Source organism: Chionomys nivalis, chromosome 9 (genome assembly GCF_950005125.1).
Source record: "Chionomys nivalis chromosome 9, mChiNiv1.1, whole genome shotgun sequence".
Classification (NCBI taxonomy): domain Eukaryota; kingdom Metazoa; phylum Chordata; class Mammalia; order Rodentia; family Cricetidae; genus Chionomys; species Chionomys nivalis.
Window position 1 is genome coordinate 61,129,983 of NC_080094.1, and position 24,966 is coordinate 61,154,948.

The following is a 24,966-nucleotide window of genomic DNA, read 5'->3' on the forward strand; positions in this document are numbered from 1 at the left end:
TAACTCCCATTTCCCTCGACATGAAACCAAACAAGACAAATAAACGTATGTGGAACTACAGCGCTCAACATCAAAGGTTCACTCCTTCATCTTCCTGCATCACAGAAGCCTTTGACAGTTGACAAAAATCTATAGACCCCTTCCTAGAATAATGGTGTTACAGCTATAAAGAAACAGACAATAAATTGCAGGAGAAATCAGTTCAGTTTATAAATGTTTTAAGTGCAGTGTAACCTATGTGTTCCAGTAATAACACTTTAAATAGCAAGATCTATTTACCTGGGAGGACCAAGACAGTACTGAGACTTTTGGACAAACAAGTCTACCACATCCACCTGCTGTGGCATACAGAACTAACTCAAGAAATGTCAACTTTAACCATGTGTACTTTTATTCTTGGTTTAGACCTAGTAATAGTGATCCACATTTTTTAGCAACGTCATGAGTGCTTGTGGCACAACAATGTTCTTCAAATTCTTCATTCATGCACACAATACATTTCATTTTTTTAATCCACAAAACCAAAACAAAAACTCACATATGCAAATTGGCATCTAAAACTATCTTCATTTTTGATAGAGTCTCCCTCTGCAGCCTTGGATGGCATGAAATTTATGCTATACCCCAGGCTGGCCCTGAACTCAGAAAGCTCCATCTACCTCTGTGCTATAAAAATGCTATAAAATTCATGTTCACTTAAACATGTAAAAGGAAAGTCCTGGAGAGGATACAGACCTTGATAACAAGTGAACACATGTTTTACAACATCTAAGTCTCAGTTTGATGTTATTCCCATACAACTGAACGAATCCCTTGAATTCTACCCATGACCACTTTGAAGTCCTCTTGATAAAGACTGTTGCTCTGTATTACTTATGGCTACTTCTCCCTTGCAAACTGCTTAGTTGTTCCAATGATGGAAACTACACAGCAGCCTAGAATAGTGGTTCTCAACCTGTGAGTGGTGATTCCTTTGGGGTCACAGATCAGATATCCTGTGTATCCTATATTTACATTATGATTCATAACAGTAACAAAATTACAGTCATGAAGTAGCAACAAGATAATTTTGTGGTAGAGTGTAGCAGGAAAGTTTCTGTCCCGCCCAGTCCCTGCAGTCATTCAGTCCCCCCAAAACACACATGAGGCTTATTTTAATTATAAACTGTTTGGCATATTAGCTTAGGCTTATTACTAACTTAACTACTTCTTATAATTTACATTAACCCATAATTCTTATCTTTAGCCACGTGGCTTGGTACCACTCCTCAATAAGGCATTCTCATCATGATTCCTCTGCGTCTGGCTGGAGACTGCATGCATCTCTGCCTTTTCTCTTCCTAGAATTCTCTTAGTCTTATTGCCTTGCCTATACTTCCTGCCTGGCTGCTGGCCAATCAGTGTTCTATTAAAAACCAATACGAGTAACAAATCTTTACAGTGTACAAACGCATTATCCCCACAGCAGTTGAGAGTCACTACAGGAGGAACTGTATTAAAAGGTCGCAGCACCAGGAAGACTGAGAACCACTGGCCTAGAAGCCTCCTAGCTTCTGTTCCTTTTGCTCGTATCCCCTTTACCACCTCCTCTTTCCTTGTTCCTGTCCAGGTGCTCACTCTAGTTATCCCATCTGTCTCCCTGAGAACGACCAGGAGCATTTCACTACATTTCTTCCTGTTCTTCTGTCCATATCTGAAATCCACACCTAGCTTTTATTAAAGAGGCTTGAAGCCCTCCACTGACTCTAGTTTAGCTTATTAAAATTGGACAAATAAGATAACACCCCAATTCTTCTCTTGCAAACCTCCTAGAAGCAACTCCAAGACTAGCTAGCCCTGCAGGCATAGCCATGGAGTGGCTTTGTGGGCCCACCACAGCAGGACGTGGTCTCTTACAGTGGAAAACCTATAGCCTACTCTCTACACAGCTGCATCCCTTCAAACACTCCCGGGCTGATCTGAGCCTGGTGAGAGGGAAGGAGGTTAAAGGAGTGGAGGAGATGACCCAGCATACTGACTGAAAGAGACCCTGTATAGGTTGGGAACTCTGGACACACTTGGGACTGAGGCTGGAGAATGGAAGAAAATTCTCTGAGCAGATTCACACTAGAGAGCTGTCTGTGTCCTCTGTAACCTTAGGCTCCAGTTCTAACCACTGTAAACCAGGCAGGAAGCCGCAATGAGAGCAGTTTAGCCATGCCCCGGGGAAAGATAAACAAGATTGACACTTCTGTAAAAGGAGCTGGTTGCTTTGACCTACATCACTGACTCATGTATGTTTCACTCCTAGATGAGATCGGTATTTTCAACAAGGTCTCAGGTGATATGGGAACAGTATTTTTCAGAGTGTAACCCAGAACAGTGTTCTCAAAAGTGTTTTGTGCCTGCGAACAGGGAATCCCCCCCCCCCCGCAAAATAACATACTCCTTACATATAAGTAAATTGAAACCTAAAGTATTTTTAAGTTTAAACTGTTGTGTCAGGTTATAAAGAGTTTATGGTACTGATACCCTAAAACAACTCTACCACATTTAAATGAATGGAATCTAATAAACATCTTGACTTATGAGACCCGGCACCATCTATTTTTTTTTTTTTAACAAAGTATGAACGAATTCTGCTTTAACATTCAGAACTTTTTATGACTTCTTTTTATCTCTTAAAACATTTCAATTTCGGCTTCATCACAGAATTCATCCAATTTTTTTTTTTATTGAAAAAAAAAATTTTCCGCCTCCTCCCCGCCTCCCATTTCCCTCCCCCTCCTCCCGCCCCTCTCCCCCTCCCCCCACTCCTCTTCTCCTCCCTCTCCAGTCCCAGGAGCAGTCAGGGTTCCCTGCCCTGTGGAAAGTCCAAGGTCCTCCCTCCTCCATCCAGATCTAGGAAGTTGAACATCCAAACTGTCTAGGCTCCCACAAAGCCAGAACCTGAAGTAGGATCAACACCCCGTGCCATTGTCCTTGGCCTCTTGTCAGCTCTCATTGTCCGCCATGTTCAGAGAGTCCGGTTTTATCCCATGCTTTTTCAGTCACAGTCCAGCTGGCCTTGGTGAGCTCCCAATAGATCGGTCCGACTGTCTCAGTGGGTGGGTGCACCCCTCGTGGTCCTGACTTCGTTGTACATGTTCTCCCTCCTTCTGCGAATTCATCCAATTTTATAACTGACTCAATGCCTTAAATTAATCACCTTCTCATAATTTCCATGGGATATAAACGTAAAAAAATGTTTTAAAAAACATTCACTATCAAAAGAATGTTGGGTGTAGGTTTACGTCTGAGTAAGTTATTCATTTTATTGGGATGTGTCAGTTGTGCTACTAGGTAACTTAATAAACTCTGAACAAGTTTCCAGAAAGAAATTGCACTGTCAACTTGAACCTTCTACAAAGCTGATGAACTCCACAGACCTTCAATGACTGAGGAGAAGTTGGATTGCTGCAGTTTCAGAGACTAATTACTATTTATCTCAGGCTATCTTTAGCCATCCAAATAGCCATTCCTTGCCCACCTCTGTGCATGACTGATCATCTTGGGACTAGCAGACAAAATCTTTTCGGATTATATTAAGGAAACTCTACTCTCTGTTACCCGAAAGACTAAAAGATCGGAAGACCACACCTGAGGCCTACAGCAGAGGCTTCAACCCACATGCTTAATGCTCCCATCAACATATTTTAAAAAGGCCTTGGTTTATGACTTCCTTTTTTCTATTACCATAAAAACTTCATCAAACTGTTAGCATGTTGAAACCCAGAACATGGAATTTGGACAAACTAAATAAGTGCCCCAGGCCATGGTCACTCATATTTGGCTGCAGAATAAACCTCTGAGGTAAAAGTTATGGGGCTTTTGTGTGGACAAAGGCCTCTCAGGTACTAATTACGAAAGGTAACGGAGCACCTGGGAAGCAAGCTGCTTGCTGTAAGTTGTCTCCACTGCACCCATGGAAAGGGCCGACTATGTCCCTCAGTCTGAAGACTCTTCATGTCTTGATTACTCAAATGCCTGAGAATCTTGCTAAAAATCCCCAGGACTATTTTTGAGGGAAAACTGGAAGTCCAAATAGGGTTCAAGGCACAAAATGTTAACAAGTAGCAGGAAGCTTAAATGAAAGTTCATTAATCAAACAGCTGTCATGGGCAATGTCTGACGGCCAGGGGATTGAGAAGAAGTCATGAGAGGGGGAGGATAGTCAAGGTCTTTGTAAAGGAAGCAAAGCTGACACTGAGAAGAGTAGAACCTGAAATATGAAATAAAGCAAAATTACTGGTCAAGTCTGAAAGGTATAGGGTAATGTAGTTGGCATTGTTTCCTTTAGCTCGTTAAAGAGACCCTCGTGGGATGGCAGTGTGCTATCTTACTTGATTGTTGCAATTATGATAATTATCTGCTATTAAAAATAAGTTATTTAGAAAAATAATTCTTAGGTAAGTTGGTTTTGGACAACTTGCATTATATGAGCTCATTAAAGAACTGGCCTGGCACTAAAGGTATGCTTCATCCAATAATTAAATAATTCAAAAGACAAAATAAACACTACACACTATATATATATATATATATATTATATATATCACATTCTTCCCATAATGAGGAAACAGTAAATGTTTTAAGTACAAATGCTCTTTATTCTTCCAATAGTCAAAGCAATAAATTTAATAAAAAGAGGATGAGGCATCACCTAAAATGAAACCAAGAGTGTCTACTGATTTGAATCATCTCAATTCTACTGTTACACCATGAATAATGAAGATTTAGAATGTATCTGTCCACAAGGCGATGGAAGTCACTGACTGCCCCTACTATCTACCCGATAGACAAGCTAAAGAACTCCAGGTAAGACTTCCTATTCAGACCAGCCACCACCTTATCTCCCTCCCTACATTAGCATTCTTCCTTAAGATCCCTAGAGGGCTTAATACCATATTTGGTTATGTTATTTTTTTTGGCCTAAAATTGCTCAGTGACTTCCCCAAATGTTTACAAATCAAGCCTTAAAATGGCATTCCACATATATTCCTTCTCCTGCTCAAAACCCTTTAGCCTCCAAATCTATAGGCTTAATACCATTGCACACCATACTATTTATTCCTCAGGATGGCCCTGAACTTGTGATCCTCCCACTTCAACTCTAGTACCTGAGAGTAGAAGTCTGTGCAACCAGGCCCAGCTTGCTTATTTATTTGTATATTTATTTATTTATAGCTTTACTATTTGCTCTTCCTCAGCTTCCTCTCACTTACCCAGACTATCATTTTCCATGTTGACTTGTGAGGTTTGTGCTAATTTCTCCATGAAGGACTGATGTCATCCAAACATCTGCCATACATTCTTCTATCAGAGCATTTAGGATGTTGGATTAAGATATTTTGGATATATTTCACATTTTCCCACTCTCCTTTCTCCAACCTACCACCCTATAGACCTTGGCCAGAGATAAAAGTAAAAACTAAAAATAAAATCACAAGTTGCTTCAGAGTAAGAATCTTGTATTCATCTTTATATTCCAAGCAACCATCACATTGATATGTGCATAGTACTCAATGAATATTTGCTAAATGAATGGATGCATTATTAAATATATCTGCAAATTTAATAACAGCACCAACGAAGTAGATACTTACAATGTACTAGTGTCACGAAATAAGAGTGAGATACAATCTCAGACTCTGGTATCCCAACCAATTGCAAGTTCTAGAATTACGCCATGAGATAGAATGTGTTCTCACAAAGTCAAGCAAATCCCCTAGGAGTCACCCTAGCCATGCCATGAAGCTCAACACACAATGGCAGCTCTTTATCTGAATTCACCTCCACTTATCTTGACTACTGGTAAACTGAAGGAGTCCTAATGCTAACAGAAAAAAAAAAAAAAAACCAGCACAGAAGACAGATTTGAAAATCATTTCTATTTTAATTAATTTAGTATTCTTCCTTGGCCATTGTACTCTCTATTACTTAATATACAGAAAATGTTCTAACATTTTCCTTTATTTTGAAGTCACAAGGATATTTTTGGTGGCGATGTTTCATTATTGAAGATGCCAGATTTTCAGAGGAGTATATACAATGCACACGAGCAATGCATTTATTACACATGCTCATCTTCACATGTATGAAATGTCACAATTAAATCCTTATTTGTAAATAATACATATATGCTAGTTGTATCGGCTACTTTTCTATTGCTGTGGTAAAATAGCATCTCCAGCAGCAGCTGAAGAAAGAAAGCGTTTATTTTACAGCACAACTCCAGAAGGATAGTCTATAATGATGCAAAAGGCATAGCAGCAGCACGGAGGAGAAGCAAGGAGATCACATCGCATCTCCACAGAGAAGGCAGAGAGATAAAGATAGAGCACAGGGGCCTGCTCCAAGTGATGTAGTTCCTCCAGCCAGGCTTTACTTCCTCTGGGTTCTAGCATCCCTTCAAACAGAGTCATGGACTGGACACCAAGTGTTCAAACGCAAGAGTCTATGGTAGAACATTTCTTATTTAAACTACCACACTAATGAAAATAGGGGACAGTCAAATAAATAACCAGAAAATCATCAAATAAACTTCAGCATTACATCACAATCACATGGGACTTAACTCTCAAGAAAGTACAAATGGATCTCCATCAAAAAATCAAAATGTCAGCCGGTTGATGGTGGCACAAGACTCTAATCCCAGTACTTGGAAGGCAGAGGTAGGTGGATCTCTGAGTTCAGGGACAGTCTGGTCTACAGAATGAGTTTCCCGGACAGCCAGGGCTACACAGAGAAACTCTGTCTCGAAACCCACCTCCCCCATAACAAAATGTCAACCACCAATCAGACTGAAGAATATCACAAGTCATTTTAATAAGAATCTCCCTAGTGCAATAAATTCAAACAGCACTCAGAAGTCTGGGTCTACAATAAAATTAAATAAAATCTCCAGTCCAATATAATCAAGAATTGAATAACATTGAAAGGAAGCCTTTGAAATCAAGAATGACATGAAAGATGGCCACTAGTCACTGTTTCAGCTTTATTTTTCAAGTTCCAGATAGCAGGGATTACTGGAGGGCAACTGTACTTTATTCTCTATTGTTAACAAAGGACAGTACAGACATTTCCTCCAACAAAGATATTCATATGTCCAGTAGACCCTCAAAAACTTGTTTAGTAGCACACCATTGGAACATACAATCCAGAGTACTGGAGACCATTTCATATTCACTAGAATGGCTACTATAAAAAATAATGCTTGAAGGATGTGAAGAAATAGAAGTTCGTGAAGTATTGATGGCAATGAAAAATTACATAGCTTTTTTTTTTTTTTTAAGTATGGAGGCCAGGTATGGTGACACACTCCTTCAATCTCAATACTTGGGAGGCAGAAACGTGCAAAATCTCCGAAGTAGAGGCCAACCTAGCTGGTCTACACAGAGAGTTCCAGGCCAGCTAGGATATACATTACGACCCTGCCTCAGAAGAAAAGAAAGCAGAAAAAAGACCAGAAATTCCTCAAAGAGTAATCTGTCAAGATAACTTCTGGACACTCAACACACACTAGAACACTGACAGCAGACTTGGGGAATGGGGCTTTGTACAATCAAAGAGATGAATTATTGAACTAAACAACAGATAGGAGTAATACACACACAGTTAGATTCTTAGGATCTACTGAATGATTCCAAAGGACAGTGTCTTAGATTTGAGGGAAGGGACCTCACAATGCCATGTTTTCCTATTCCGAAGCATGAGCGGTCTCTCCAGCTGTTGAGGATGTACTTCATGTGTTTTTGTAAGCTTGTATAGTTTTCTTGTTGCAGCTTTTACACACTTACATATATTTCTGGATGCTTAGCTAGGAATAGAATTTGTGTGTGTGTGTGTGTGTGTGTGTGTATCTGTGTCTGTGTGTATCTATTCTTTTGTACTACCATGATTTGACTTTAGGGTGGCATGCATACTGGGTAAGCAGTCTGTCACTGCATGTACCACCAGCCTTCTTTTTACTTTTAATTATTTACTTGTTTATGTGTATAAATGTATGTGTATGTGCTTGTCTGTATGAGTACCAACCACATGTACACAGATACATACAGGAGGCAGTAGGTGTTGAAATCCCTGGAACTAGAGTGACAGACAATTATGCCACACTGTAGATGCCGAAAACCAAATCCAGGCAGGTCTTCTGCAAGAGCAACAAATACTCTTGAACATCTCACAGCCCTTATCTTTTATTGAAATAACCCAGACTGGCCTTGAACATAATCTGTAATCAAAGATAGCCTTGAACTTGGAATTTCCTTGTTCTAGCCTCTGGAGTATTTGGGATTATAGACTTGAATTATCAGGCCCAGTTTGTTTATTATTTACACTTTGTACATGTGTGTATGCGTGTATACATATGTGTGTATGTAGAGCTCACTGGACAACACTGGGTATCATCCTCAGGAACATCATCTATCTTCTTTGGGACAGGATCTCTCATTGTCCTGTAGTTCATCAATTAGGCCAAACTAGCTGTCCAATGAGCCCCAAGTCTCCACCTCCCCAGCACTGGGATTACAAGCCCTAACATCTGGCATTTTTAGGTGGGTTCTGAGGATAGAACTAAAGTAATTAATGTTTGTGTTACAAGTATTTCACTAACTGAACTATCTCCCCAAATCTTAGTGCATTAAGATATGCACAGATAAACATTTGTCTCTGTAAACGATTTGTATATAGGACAATTATTTTGGACATCGTTGCTTTCTTTTGGTCTCTCATTGAGCATCAAGCTCACTGATTCTTCGACTCCAGCTGGCTAGTAAGTATTCCGCATCTGCCTGTCTATGCCTCCCCAGCACTGGAACTATACACATCGCCATGCCTGACCTTTGTATGTGTGTGCTGGAGGCTGATCTGAGGGCTTTCTGATGCTTGTGCAGCAAGAACTTTGCTAACTTCAGGGCCATGTCACCAGTCCTGAAAAACTCACTGTAAAGTTTATATACAGGAATTTGGGGGTTTTTTTGTTTGTTTTTGTTTTGTTTTGTTTTTTGAGACAGGGTTTCTCTGTGGTTTTGGAGCCCTGTCCTGGAACTAGCTCTTGTAGACCAGGCTGGTCTCGAACTCACAGAGATCCGCCCGCCTCTGCCTCCCGAGTGCTGGGATTAAAGGCATGCGCCACTGTGTGTATAAGAATCTAGAGAAAAATGGAAACTGAGGTGATTGACACAACATCTGGGCACATACAGCAATAACTACAATAAGTAAAAATAAATAGTCTAGTTTGATCTCTAGAAAAAGATATCTTTCTAGAGATCAAACCATGGAATGAATCTGTATGCACAACGTGAACTAGCACTTTTGTAAGAGTGTAGCATTTACTGGATGAGGCTGGACAGATGGGCATCAGTTTAAGAAAAACAAAATACCAGTGGCTTGCTAATATAAATGAACATATTACTTTAAAAATAAATCTAAACATGTATTGCAATAATTAAAACTATGTTTTTATCATCCCATTGGGGAAAGTCTTCTTAAAAGCATAAACTGCTGCAACAACAAAAATCCTAGAAAGACTTGACTATAAAACTCTGTAATAAAAAATAACATGAAGTAAAGACACAGAGACTTGGAAGCTAAGGCTGTAATATATACAAAGGGGACCTGAGTCTGACTAAGGCTGTAATATAAATATATACAGGGAACCTGAGTCTGACCACCCAATACCCACTGATGGAAGAAAGAGAATTGACACCTCAAGTTATCCTCCGAGTTCCTTGTGTGGTGATGTGCAAACCCTTGAATAGTGGGCAAATAACCAAACAAATGTGTAAACAAACAAACAAACAAAAAACCCTTTAAAAATGTTTTTTGAACATGGTATAGGGGTCAGCACTTAGAGACTCCCTTGCTGATAGTCAAGCTTTAGTGGCGATTTGGTTTGGGAAAGTTATTTTCTCTCCACAGTTCCAAGCACTACAGCCTACGGAAGCTTAGCACTTTCACGTCACCTCCAGCTTCCCAGTCTGCCTGTCTGCATGGACCCACAAAATGAAAGGCTGTCCTGGTCTCTGGTCTGTATAGCTTCCAGTTTTATGTCCTCCCAAAATCACTTCATGAAAGTGATGGCAGATTGATACAAATGCCCGTAGAACACACAAGTAAATCCATCCCCTAGGCAGTTCCAGAGGACCCAGGACAATTCTTCTAGACACATGACTTTGAAGCAATATCCACCCATAGCTAACAAACTCTGTTAGCCATGAATGGGGAAATTACAATTCAAACTACAGTGAGCCAATAAAACACTCCAAGATATTTTTAGCTCTCCCTGTCTGATGAAGTAAGGATGTCTGACTCACCAGGAAGTACTCCCTCGCTTCACAAAGATACAAAGGCAAATGAGAAACAAACCAGAGGGTAGACAGATACTCAGGTGAGGGCTGGGCTGATGCACAGTTCTCTCAATAAGGAACATTTCCAAGCTGTTCTGAGCTGCTCCAGGCTTCTGGAAGGTTAAACCCCAGGAGACACGCCCATGCTGACAGCGTGCTCATTAGAACTTCAATACCCTGTACTGAGTTCTCTTTTCTACAAAAGCCATGGCCACACTTACACTCAGACGACAGTGTTTATGGCATTCCCAAGCCTAGCTCGAAGTGTTAATAGTAGAGAATAAGGTTTTCTAGATGTACAGAGGCAGAGAAACCAAATGTCCACATTTCTTATCAGAAGACGTGAGTGCTTTTGTCCCCTTGCCCCTCCCATGAGCTGTTGGAGCCCACAAGACTATAAAGTAAATGTCCAGCTGTCAGACCAATAGGCAGATCCACAGGAAGTGGACGTCCACATGTAATAACCCATTTTGCAGAGCTGTGGGAACACACTTGACTTTTGGAAAAGTCACCATCATATCTGCGGAAACCTTGTGAGGCCCTGATTATCCCACAAAATTACCTGGTAACAGACCACATAGAGATGTCTAAAGAATACAGGCACAGAGTAGGAAGGTATTGTGTCCCACCATTGCTAACAAAAAAATCTGAGAGTCCCTAAAACTGTTTATCACAAAAGAGATTGGATGAGGGGAACAGGTAAATCCAGGATTCAGGGACATTTAGTAATTCATTAATTATTTATTACATTAACTTTATCTAATGGATTGGAGTCTCAGGTCTTTCTCTTGGATGCTGGCTCTTTCCTGGGTCATGTCACCTGTTTCAGAGTGCAGCTTTGTCAGGTTCTACCTGCCCTTCTTGTGATTTTGATATATATATTATCATTGTGCTTGCCTATGGAATTTTCCAACTATGTCTATAAAAACTAGAAACCTCGTGGATATCACCCCTTATTCTCATTCTTCTCCTAGCTACTTCTACTTCTTCCCCTTACTCTCCTTCTTTCTTCTCCTTATTCTTCCCCTTCCTCTTCTTCTCTGCGTCCCTTCACTTCACTTCCCCTCCCCCACCTGAAAAATAAAGAAGATGCAGAGGTAACACGCAGTGCATGAGTTAATCTTTTTACCCTCAGTTCCCCGCTTGCTTTCAATTCTACTGAGGGGGTACTGAGGCTGGTACTCGTGGCCCCCGACAATGGGCAATGCAGAGACTGACAATTCAACAAGTGCTTGTGCTACAAGTAGTTTGCTGACATGTAAAGTTACTAACACGTTTCAGATTCCACAAGCTTTTAACTTTACATTCTCTTAGGACTTTGAGGCACACCATAATAAAATACTGAGAAATGTTATCAATCACAGAACAGAGTAGGAGATGGGCAGGAAAGGAGTAAGTGCCAAGAACAGAGGTTCACCTGAACCTGGGAGCATGTACACAGGGCTAGGCATCAGACACACTCTACAATGCTGATGGCAGCATGTTTTTCAGTAGCTTCTGGCTATCACTACATTTTTTTAATTAAATGTTTGAGTTATTTACTTTTATATTATGTGTGTGAGTGTTTTGTTTGTTTGTACGTCTGCGAAGAATATGCATGCAGTACCCTCAGAGGTCAAAAGAGGGTGTTAGATCCCCTAGAATTGGAGTCACACACTGTTAGCTACCATATGGGTGATAGGAATCAACCCCTAGTCCTCTGAAAGAGCAGGTACGTGTTTTACCTGCTCAGCCATCTCTCAAACCCCAATCCCGTGTCTTAAAGGAGTCTCAAGACATTTAGAGTCACTAAGCAAAGACTCAGAGGAGGTAGCTCTGTATTCAGTGAGTCCAAGTATGACCCTAACTGGGACAAATGTCGGACTTGGGAAGAAAGTCCACAAAAGCCAAGAAGCTTAAGTCATTAGACTGTGAGAATCATTCTAGAAACAGGAAACTAATCTAAGAAACAAATTCAAACAATTGCATCTATCTTTAAATAATGTGTCTAGAGATATATTTAAAGAAAAACTACAAGACATATAAGGATATAAGGATATATAAATACATGTTTATACATAAGCAAATATTATTTTTAATTTTTTTGAAAATCATAAAACACTCTGAATAGTTATCTATAATATATGTGAACACTAAGCATTTTCATTCCCAATGCATACTAACTTAAAAAGCAATGCGATCCCAAGAAAAATTCCCCCAAAAGGACTCCTCTGTGAAGTTTCAGAAGAACAGATATATCAGAAAATGAAAAATATATTTTGAAGTATGTAGGAGAATTGGAGGAGATGTACTGTGAAGTGTGCTGTGGTACCACAGAGCTGAAGATGCCAATGAAATATACAGACACAGCCAAGAGAAGTCTAATGTGGGACTCCCCTTGGTATGCTGTGAATGTATTTTATTACCATTGGTTTTATAAAGAAACTGCTTTGTCTTATATCAGGGCAGAATAAAGCCAGATGGGAAATCCAAACAGAGATATAGAGAGAGAGTACGTAGAGTCAGGGAGACTCCATGTAGCTGCTGAAGGAGAAAGATGCCAGCCAACTGCCAAGGAAACAAGACATGTAGAAAATGAGGTAATGCCACAGCCTCGTAGTGTTACATAGATTAATAAAAAAATGGGTTAAATTAACACATAAGAGTTAGTTAGAAATAATGTCTGATCCATTGGCCAAATGCTGTTGTAATTAATACAGTTCCTATGTGATTACTGTCAGTCAGAAAACAAACATGCAGTCTCCACTTACAAAATAGTGCCCATCTTCTGGGGCATAGAGCCACATAAGACCTAAGAAAGCTTAAAAAAAAAAAAGAGGGCTTCTAGACCCACAAAATATGTGAGTCAAGCACAGCTTCTTGGCATCCACATTTTTTTCAAATAGGCTCTGTTTTGTGGCTGCAAGCAGAGGTGTGGCTCCTTTAAGAGAAGGCTTCCTGACTCAGCATTAGCAGCAAAAACTGCATGGCTTCTTTAAGATAAAGCAGCTCTGGCTCTTTCAGGACATCTTGCATTTAAATGGGTTTTGTGAGCAGAATGCTACAAGTTGCTTAATGATGACAGAGATCTGCTGCATTCCTAGAGCTGGGGCAATAAGCATGGATCGCAGAGCAGGTGGCAAATATACCTCCAGTATATTAAAAGTCCAAGAGAGGCAGGGCCAGAGTCCAGGGCCGCTGAGACCAAGCTGCTTACCATTTTAAAAGCACTCCTGGTCAGAAGATGATTACAGATTCACAATAAAACAGGTTCAGATAAAATAGACCTCTGAATGGATCACAGTGTTGGAAAATGTGCATGGGCTTATGAAAGAGAAGAAAGAGTACAGAAAGTCAAAGATGAAAGGAGGTAAAGATAATTAAACATTAAAAAGTAATAGAGTAAAAAAATAAGTCATGTAAAGATGGAACATACACAGAGAATCTGGATATGCATATTACTGTGTTTGCCTGAAATTTTTGACTGTGAATAAGCTCAGTACAGAGAGACACTTCATTGCACAGGTTGCTAAGCTAAACCAACATATATATTTTAAAGATATCTTGACTTCAAAATTTGAATCTAAGGGTATGTTACTTTTGAAAAGAGGTTCTACTTTTGTTTCCACAGAAGATGAGAATCCGTGATTCCTTCCAGCCTAAATTAATATGGTTTGATGGAACAAGACCCTCTGAAAGGTCTCCATGAACCCTACAAACAGCAGGAAGAAGTTTGAAGAAAGCAACACCTAAATTCCCAAAATGATTGCTTATAAATGCTTGTTTTCATTTAAAGGGGGATATGATATATAGAGATGAATACTTCATATTAGTATGGATCTTGGTTTATTGATACAAATGTAAGGTCTATTTGTTACACTGTGTAAATATATCTCTACTCTTGTTTAAGGTATTACGTTAAAGTAGCTCATTTAAAAATGTAATGTATAGTTAAGAAATACAGATTAACAGTCATCAATAATAGTCAAACTTGCAGTCATGTTAGGTTTTCTAGATATACAAAGATATATTTCAGTTAGATATTCTTCAAACTTTTCAAAAATCTACAGAATATGGGATTTAAAATGTTTTAAGAACTTTGACTTTTCTCCACAATGAGACAACCTTCAGAGAGGATGATGGGAATTGAAGAAACTTACTATGGAATTTGTCTTTGGTGTGACAAAGCTAGCCATTAGCACAATAAATTGTTCTTGTTTGGACTGCTTGATGGCTTGCTGTATACATTGAACATGCAGGATCCACAGAAAAATGACTGCTGAACTTGCAGGTGAGACAGTCCCTCAGGGTTCCTGCTTTACAAAAGAACAGTCAGACATTTTGCAGGACACAGAAAAAAGCAACTGATGAATTTTGTTGGTACAAGGCAGAATAGATTTTCAAATTTCCTGCTTCCTGGAAATGTCTGCAAGATACTATGGGCTTTTAGGCTGAAGATGGATGCCCCAATGTTACAGAAGAACTTTGGGTGACTGTCCAGGCAATGAGAAGCCTCCGTCAATGCTATAGTTTTGTAAGTTGATTACAATGCCCTTCCTGTTTACTTAGGTAATATTATAACCTTCTGGGGTCTTTGGTTGAGTTAAAAACAGATAGTTATAGTTTTCCTTAGTTATGATAAAAGATAAACTAGATATGAAACTTTACACTCACAAAAATACTATAACTATAATTCTTGCTTGAAAACTGTTTTGTTATATGTAATTTTACTATGTTAAAATTAAAACCTTCCTTTTTATTTATACAGAAAAGAGGAGATGATGTGGGATTTCCCTCTGTATGCTGTGAATATGTTTTATTACCGTTCTTTAGCTTATGGCAGGGCAGAATAAAGCCAGACAGGATATGCAAACAGAAATATATAGAAAGTGTAGGCAGAGTCATGGAGATGCCATGTAGCTGCCGAAGGAGAAAGATGCCAGTGAACCAACAAAGAAGCAAGACATGTAGAAAATGAGGTAACGCCACAGCCTTGTGGTGATACATAGATTAATAGAAATTGTTAACATAAGGCATAAGAGCAAGCTAGAAATATGCCTGAGCATCAGCCAAATAGTGCTGTAATTAATATAGTTTCTGTATGATTACTTGGGTCTGGGCAGCCATGAAATGAATGAGCGGTCTCCATTTACAGAAGTCCAAAGCAAGCATGAACTAAGTTCAGAGAGAAGACAGCTAGTCGTAAAACCCTGCTGTAAAATCAATTCACAATTCATAAAAAAATAATCTGTGATCTCTCTAATTTAGATTGTGCTCCAAATTAAATTCTGCTATGAAATGGAGAGAGAGAGGAAAAGGAATAGAAAAATCACTTAAGGAACAGCAGGCAGTGTACCTGTGTAGGACATGATTAACTTGTCTCTTGAGATTTGCTGTCACTTTTCTCTATGACCTGTCTGTGAAGGGCTCCAGATGATCTGGCTTCTCTTTGAATTTGGTCAATGGGAAAAAAGAGAGAGAAACCCACTTAAAAACAACATAAGACCATCCAGAGCACAGGGTCATACTGAGAGAAAGAACAGTGATTCCAAGAGGAATATGGAGCTTGTTGCCCAGACTATTTCAGTCCAAGCCAAGAAAAGTGGGGTTGAAACACTCGGTTCAAAGTTACTGTGCGACCTTCGGAACACAAGACAGGATCTCATTAAAAAGATCAACATAGGAAGGCACGGCATAAGCATGGTGGAGGTGAGTGGGAGGAGCAAAGAAAAGCACTTGAGACACAGCATGAACTAACACCGAGTTTCCAACTCAACCCCTCTGTAGGGGCCAACTTCAGCCCCTGTGGAAGTCCACTAAGTGACAGCCCTCAACTGGCACATGGCCAGGGTTCCTAGGGCTCAGAGACTTTAAGTAGCAATTCCCTGAATGTGGGCACAGGACAACCTGAGAACAGTGGATGCTCCAGCAGAACCCAAGAGAGTGACTGCACTGTCCCAAGCTGCAAAGGATGCTGAGAGCTAAGTGATGGCAGCAGGGAGGATGTTGGCAGTGGACATGAGCATCACTGTGAAGTACTGATATAAACTAGTAAGACCCTAGAACCCACCATTTAAGATTACAGGTCCTTCTATATTAGCTCCTTTCCTTCTTATCATGAATAAAAATGAATTTATAGGATTAAGTGATTTCTTAAGCCTCTCAAAAGATTACTGATTAGGAAAAATCAATAAAGTGGTTGAGGGCATCATCATAGGGTGGAGTAGGGGGAACCCATGATGGAAAAGCTAGGCTTGACATGGACTGACCATCTCTCTCAACAGTACAGAATCCCAACAGTACGTGTGAAATAGAAATAGTGAAGGGTTATTCTCTTGTTTCTTTACATTAATGAGTAATTAATTCTGGTGAGAATAAAATACACTCAAGATGTAAAAGCTCAAGACTTTAGCTACCTTGAATTGCCTTCGATTAGAGCTCTGTCTATAAGCTCCCTAGAGACTGGTATTTCAGTATCTTTTCCCAGGGGCAGGGAAACCAATACAGAGTCCACAAAATAGGTTCGATTACACACCAAAGTCTTCTGAGATTTCAGTTTATTCAACAACACACACATCATGCTTATCTTAAGTTCTGTTGTTGAACTTAAGATAAGCATGATGTGTGTGTGTGTGTGTGTGCGCGTTCTCACACGAGCACACGTACACGTGCATGTGTGTGTTAACTTTCTCAAAATTACCAATGAGGTACAAAATGTGTGGATTATCTCATTCTTCTATGGAAGCCACATCTCCTTCAATACATCAGTACCAGAAGGTTCCCAGGCAGTCAAGTGCCAAACATGAAACAGAGTAGTGCCAAAGTACTGCCACTGACAGGGCTTCCTGGGAGTGCATAGCCAGCCTGCTGCTGCCATATTACTTCAACCAAAGAACTATCATTATTACCTCTTTCATCTGCCTGCTTCTCCCCAGGTCATTTAAGGTCTTAATGGCTCTGAGAACACAGGTCAGAAAGACTAGGAACCACTGCCAAGGTTAACTGGGATGGATGCTCCTGTGAGCCTCTAGAAGTGGAAGACAGGGGAATAAAGAAAACAAAGACTAAGGAGCATCACAGTTAGACTAGACTAGATTCAAGAAGCACTTATGACATTTATTTCCTTCTCTCCTCAGCAAATGCCCATCATGGCAAGGAAGGCTGCCATGACATACTAATTAAATCAAGACTAAAATCTCTAACTCAGTAATTAGGACTCATTGTATTCTCTGTTTTGTCTTGTTAAGAGTTAAGGCAAATTTTAGGTCATTTAATCACTGTCTGGACCATGATAAGCAAATAACTTGGTGGGTGAGTCAATATTGTGATCATAGATAGCATTACAACTTAGGTGTATGCTGGAAAACTGAAATGGCTGTATATATTTTCACTAAGGTAAAGTATTTTTCATCCCATTAGAAAAGCAGTGCAGAAAAATAACATGCTATAAAGTAGTTACTGTCCCAGAAAAACCACACGTTTGTGATTGGGTATGTGGAGGCTAAAGACCACCTCCAGACTGCCTTGCCAATGTGTGTATTCTCAACTGCTGACACTTGATAAACAAAATTTTGTTTGATTAAACAAAACAAAACAGCCTCCTAAACCAAGTAAACTTCCAAAAAGAAGTATTTCTCTCTAATTATGTAACTGAACTTGATATGCATGCCTACCAACAGCAATAATAAATGATAATAATAAAAGCCACAAACAAAAGAATAATAAAAAGGGGGCTTTCTTTCACCTTCTGAAGATTCTGAAGATTCAGTGCAATGAACTGCTAACATGTGAGTGAAATGGGAACAGATATGAACGTGAAAGAAGTCATGTGATTTAACAATGAAGACTCCCCTGCCCCATGGGGAAGACAGAAGATGGAAAACACAAAGTCCTTGGGCTCTCAGAAAAGACAAAAGATTGTAAATGATTCTTTTCTACAGAGGAACATCTCCGGAGAAATTGGCCAGGGCTGATACGGAAAACAGTGGCATTTGTGCAAAAGCCCGAGCAGGTGCAGCACAAACTTGGGCTCTCTGCTTGCTTCCATCAGGTGACTTTAGTTAAGCAGAAACTCAGCAAAGACCGTAGGTGATTGGCTTCTCAGAAAGCCTGTTCTAGCACCTGCCAATTTCTAGGTAAACCTCTAATTTAAATAAAATCAAAGCAAATTTCAGAGTGACAGTCCAAACAGGTATGAAAGATAAGTCTCCAAATATCAGAAAGAAAGAGATTTCAATAAAAGTCAACCCCTGACCCCTACCACACACACATACAATTAAAATATATCCCTGTCTAGTTCTACATTTTTTTTTTTAATTTTCACGTGAACCTTTCATTTAAAGAGTAAAATATCTAGAGTCCTATTCCATTTAAAAAGAGCGAAGTTAAGTTCCTGGGAAATTTTCCAGAGAGTTAGATGGCCTTAAAATTGGACGTGCATTAAATGAAGCTTTGTCTAACAAAAGTGAGCGAGTAACTGATATGGCATCTGTATGTTCAGTCCACACAAGGTCCCTTTATCTGGGAAGCATTACTCAGAGACAAACAGAACATCAGATTACAGTCCTGGAGACTCATACTCGCCTCTTCTATGGATGCTACCAGCTCACACAAACATTATATGTGTGTCGAGCGCCTGTTTCCAGAAGAATTTGTAATCTACCTGCTCCATTTCATTCCCCAAAGTCTCTCCTTCTTGACACGTGTGCCCCCTTTCATTCATTGCGCTGAACCTTTCATCCCTAAGAGGTTCACTCATAGTAAATGTGCAGAGTGGTATGCTTTAATACCAGGAGCAAAAACAGAAGAAGCCTTCTTCAATATAATGAAACCAAACCCTGATTCTGAGAGTTCTCTGAACTTGCATGAAAAAGCCATTGCAGGAAGGGGTTCATTCCTGGGTGCCAGGTTCCTCCCACATTACCTGCTTCAGTGTACTTCAGTCCCACTTTTTCTTCTGTGTCTTTTGTCTTTGGGGGCGGCCAGACAGCCTGGAGTCTGCCAGGAGTCCTGTCGTCCTGCTCTGTGGGGCTCTGGTCAGGCTGTGCAAAACAGGTAAAGAATAATTTTAAGTGAAATGTGACCAGAGCCAACTGATTCTTGAAAACACACATCCTAACATTAATTCTAGTATAGATTTAATGGCCAGTTGTATGTTGCTCCCATTACTTGTAATTAAGCCATCTGAGTACCGTATGAACCTTTTTCCAGAAGGGTAAAGAAACGGTAAGGGTAAAAACTAAAGCAAACAAAACAAAAAAACAAAAACAAAAACAATCAATCAAACAAACAAAAAACCCTCAGTGCTACCTAACATGCAACCCTTTATGTATTATTTTTGTTATTCAACTTTTTAAAAGGCACGACTAATTTTTTAACTGCAGAAACAAAACCAAATGCGTTATCATCTGGCACATTTATAGGAATATTTGCAAATGTGCTCCACGCTTTTTACAATAAGGAGTTAAGTTTGCATTTTCCATGAACATTAGCAATAACTGAATACACACTTCTCTAAGTATTCCACACTAATTTTGATTCTTTCCTATTACAAAATAAAAGAGACTGACTCCATGTTCAAGTTTTTTTGTTTTGTTTTGTTTTAATGGAGTTAAATTTCTCATCTAAAATGCTACGGTTCATTTAGATTTAACTACAAGCTATGATAATCTTCCAGAGACTTTAATTTTTAATAGCTTAATTAAATATACAAGCAGACACGATAATCCTATACTGAATTGATGTTTAACAAGAAATTCTATCCATTGTTCCTATGAATTTTCAATGCCAGACACTTCCTGACCATTATAAATTAACTTTCTTTGAATAATTTCATCTTTTACTAGCTAGATTCTCTTGTGCTCTGATTCCATTTATTCTTTCCATAAGTGTTAGGGCTAGGTTTTTGTTTTTATATATGGGGAGACAGGCTCAGAAATTATCAAGGTCACCTCACCATAAATGGCGGAGCGGGGATTAAAATCCAGTTCTCATCCTAAATTCGGTACTCAGCCAGGAAACCACATAAGGAACACAGACCATTTCAGTTACATCGTGAACACATATTTTGCTAAGTGGCACACTTTCAAAGGCAGCCTTGTGTTCGCGGGAGTGTAACTGAACAGTGAGGAAATCTCTATAAATTGGCCGTACTTACACATCGCACATCCTATTACTTCCCCATGTTGCTAATGTTTTATAAGCACAATGAACACTGATGTTTAAACTCAGGGTGCACAGTTTCCCTTCCTTCCCACACATCCTCTCACAGACTACAATTACATTCAAGAAAAAAAAACAGAAGGTAAAGATGCACTTCTGTCCATCTTCGCCGTCATTTGCAAGACAAATTTAATACATTAATTTCTGTTTACCTAAAATACTAATAAGATCGGGAAACTAGGGTTCATCTTAATAGAAAACCTGGAATGCAAAAAAAAGAATTAGAGCATTTATATTTTATGTCAAAATGCAGAGCCCAATTCTACATACGCTTTTGGGGTCAGTGGGGCTGTCTGCCGGCCTTGACTTGGATCTTTCGAACACAGCGCGCAGTGATTCCTTCTCATGCCTCATCTTTCGCTTGAGAGCTTCCAGCTCGGATGTGTCAGCGGTGGTCCCCTTTTTAGGGGGACGGATGAATAAGGCCTTAAAGGCCTCCAGGGCAGTCTCTGGTGGCTTCGACTTCACCTGGCCATCCTGAACTTGGGCATCTCCAGAACTCTTCTGGCTCTCCTGGTCAGTACTATAGCCCATCTCATCTGCCCCACGGAGTTCGGGGTCTGCTTCCTTCACTTCGGTCCTTGGCATGTCAATGTTGAGCAGCTGAGATAGCTGCTCCAGGAGAGTGGGCGTGGCCTTTGGATCAGTTGCTCTACCCTGGCTCTTCACTGTCTGTGGGCCTCCCTGCACCAGAGACTTATGAACAGGCTGGGTCAACTTGAGCAAAGCCAAGTCCCCATCCTTGGGTTTGATTTCCGTAATGGTCTCCCCGGCCTCCGCTGTAGCCCCCTTCTTCAGCACACGGAGCCCACTAAAGAAAGCTGGAAGCTGGAACGACTTCTCCCCCGGAGTGTCTCTCTCTCTTTTACAAACAGTACCCTCAGGAACAGCAACAGTCTGGTCTGTTGCTGCGGGTGGCGTTTGGGACCTTTCTTCCGCAGCCTGGTCCTGCCTGTGGCTATCATCACCGCCGGGGTCCACTTTGCTACTCGTCTCGGGTAAAGTTCTCTGAGAATCACCGCGGAGTTCTGCATCATCAGTTTCCCCAGTGTGGTCATTTTCTCCCGAATCTTCCAGGCTTTCTTTGGGCTCTTGAGATGGTTCAGATGAAACAACAGTGGTGGACTCTTGCGTATCAAGGCCACTTCCTTCTTTTGCCTCTTGGCCTCCATCTTCAGAGTCAGAATCACTTGTAGTGTGAACCAGGGTCCCACGGACCCAAAGGACATCCTCGCTATCCACACTCACAGAGGCAGGTGAACGCAGCTCATGACCAGGGGAAGAGGTGCTCGATCTGACTTTCCCCTGACTTCCCTCGAATCCTGTCTCCGCCCTTGCTGAGTTCCCATCATTTTCAAGATCAGGTGGAACTGGAGCTTCTGCCTGTGACTGAACGGAGCCTTCGCTGGGATCGTCTCTCTCAGGAGCGGCATCCACCTCTAAACTGCGAAAAGCCTTCAGCACAGCATCTTCCTCTTCGGGATTCAAGGAGTCCAATTTACTTGTAAATCCAAACAGGGATTTCATAGAGAATTTACTCAGGATCGACTGAGCCATCTCAAGTCCAGCTTCGGATTTGTTTGGTTCCAGCTCATCTCTGCTGTTGAGAGAGTTACCAGCCTCCTCCATGTCCCCGCAGTGGCCTTGACAGAGGTTCTACCTTGTGTTACCTGCCCTGCTCGCTCAGTTTATCCGCTCCATCTGCTCTTGACTTACAGGACCGAGAGCTACAGCACCGGGGAGACAGCCAGGCTTTCAGCAGCTCAGAAAACACACTTGGTCTCTTTCAGGTCACAGAGTCCTCGCTTCCGGTCTGTTCGATGCCGGCCGGCGTGCCCAGGGCAACTTGTTAAGTCTGGGCAATTCTATGCCCCAAAGCGGCTGGGGCTGCACACCTTACTACACATGGGCAGGCAGGCTGCTCTTCTGGACTTCCGTATTTACTCCCCGGGACAAAAGGCTTTTTTGTCGCGGCAAAGTCAGCCTGCCCCGTAATCCCAGCCCAGGACTTCAGGAGGAGCTCCGCCCCGTGCCTACGAGTCTCCTGGTCACATTCAACTTCCTCATTGGTGAGCAAGTTGAGGTTCCTAAAAGTGCTGAGCCGGCAAGCTGGTCCTGACAGCCCTGAACCACCCCCTGGTGCAGCCCAAGAGATTCCAAAGTGAATCAGCAGAAAATGGCCAAAGGATTTCTGAAGTGAGTCCTCTTTCCCAGCCAGGCCCCACACCCAGCATTTCGCCCACATCCACAGCCTCCTGCAAAACCCTAATCAAAGTCACAAAGTAAAGAAAAAGGTCCTCTCAAAGTGCCTGGAACTCTCCGAAGTAGTTAATTTACTACCCCTGGAATGTCTTTTGTTTTTAAATGCTTTCCTTCAGCTAGCCGGCAGGTTTCATCTGGAATGCAGATTTTCTCTGACTGCTGGGAAGGAAAACCAACTAGACTGGTTTCAGATTACTGCTGTTTTAGCTCTGCCCAGCCTGGGTGTTCTGCAAACAGGTACTTAAACAAGCACGCCCACCACGCCCAGAGTCCACCTACTGTAGGGCAGCAGAATAAATAGCCCCAGCCGTGTACCCGTGATTACTGTCTGAGCTGTGAGCCAACCTTAGGTCTGTTTCTGTTCAGCAGCAGTGACTTCCACGGTGAGTTATAAATCCTGGTGGCAGAAGGGACTCCTTTCTGCTTTGGTGTTGTGGCCAAATACATGGACCTGGTATAGCACAATTTTGGAATGCAACCTGCCTTCTTGGTCAGAGTCATTCAGCCAAGATTCCCAAGGATCTTTATTTCTGCAAAGGTCTAAAGCATCTATCAGTTTGGTTTCCACTGCCCATTTTGTGCAAAAAAGCAAAAGCAAAGAAACCCAGCACTGACTGGATAAAACACCATTCTGATTGTAAACTACAGACCCAGAGACCTGAGGATGTGGGTGAGGGAATCTTAGCTGCCTAGTGACCTCTTAGGGATAGCTTCCTGTCAAACCCAAAGGTCGGAGAAATTCTGGTTGCAATAATGCATTTTTAAAACAATGTATGATTGCAAAGAGGGAAAACATAACCAAAGAGGGTGTATATTCCTACAGACCATATAGGAAAGAACAAAAAGAACAAACCATAATTGAAACGGAGCCTTTCTGGATGACCCCGACTGACATTTTGGGATGACTAACTGACCTAAATGGAAAAGGTGTGGTGCCAGGGACTGCAGCCCAGTCAGTGGGATGTGTGCCTAGCACACACAAGGCTTTGGGCTCAGTCTCCAGCAGAGCAAAACAATAGAATCAAAGTGAACATCGGGGCAAAATAAAGGGGCAGGGGGAGATCTGATGGTGTCATTCTGAAAAAGCTTCTGCTCTAGAGGAAATGCCTATTGATAAAAATCTGCCTTCTTTGAGATTGTGGAAAGAAGGGATCGTTACACGAGTTTCAAGAGCTACACACAAAGAACGCAGGACTAGAGGAGGAGTTTTGCACACCTGGTGTTTTCCTTCTCTCTGAGGATGTTTCGTTTGCTCAGGTACATATATATCTTAGGACTGATTTCCAGAGTAAGCTTTCGGGCACCTCCATAGACTAGGGCAAAAAACAAGCTGGGAGGGGTCGTTAGTCCCTGTACACCATAGTACTGAGCAGACGTAAAGGGTTTCAGGGTCCCCTCATTATCCACAGGCACCAACATAGTTTCATAGAAGACGGATCTGGGGATTATTGGATTGGCACTCCTTCACTCTGGGTAGTAAAGCTTTATTAGATTTATTTTAGATTAAGAAGTCAAAGTGAACAGAACTTAACTGAGTAGAGTTTCAAAGGGTAGTGGGTGTGAATGAACACAGTAATATCTAGAACCGAGCATTTACTATGTGCCCAAGCACTGTTTTAAATGCTTTGCAAATACTATCTCATCAGATAGAGACAGCCACTCTAGCTTGGAATTGATTCTGTTTCTCTTGCTAGAAAACCGACCCAGAAAGATGAAGTAACTCATGTTTCTAGGGCCAATGGACAATGGAACCAGAATTTGACTCGAGAATGCACTCTTAACCACTCTCAACACCTCAGAAGATGACTTCCTGCTCGCTCTCGTAGGACACCACACATGGCCAGGTCTTAAATTACAAAGGTGGAAGACTCTTCTTAGGGTCTAAGGTATCCTTTCTCCTTTGGGATGACACAGAGACTGACGTCACAAAAACTTACTGACAGAAAATGACTATGGTTTTACATTGCTGGAACTTCGGGGCAAATTATTAAATAGTTATTTATTTAAATGTTTAACAATTATATAATTTAAATAATTAAATTATTATCTGAAATTAATTTAAACTATTCATTTAGGAAAATTATTACAGAAAAGTCAGAAATGAAGGCAAACTGAGAGAGACTTCCAGCAGAGGAGTTTC

At 40.9% G+C, this 24,966-nt stretch overlaps 1 protein-coding gene across 3 annotated transcripts in view; it reads right to left on the reverse strand.

Moving 5' to 3' along the window:
* Positions 1-24,966, reverse strand: part of Fmn1 (formin 1) — a 370,006-nt gene that overhangs the window by 234,826 nt on the left and 110,214 nt on the right. Inside the window, exons 1-2 of one of the 3 annotated variants that reach the window (XM_057780543.1) lie at positions 20,835-22,420; positions 19,267-19,384 (exon numbers count right to left, since the gene is read on the reverse strand). The exons of 1 other annotated variant lie outside the window; for it this stretch is intronic. In XM_057780543.1, coding sequence (XP_057636526.1) covers positions 19,267-19,384; positions 20,835-22,193 — 1,477 coding nt within the window. In that variant the 5' untranslated portion in view covers positions 22,194-22,420. Of the gene's footprint in view, positions 1-19,266; positions 19,385-20,834; positions 22,421-24,966 lie in introns of those variants that run through there. One more of the 3 variants, XM_057780541.1, reaches the window with a different exon arrangement.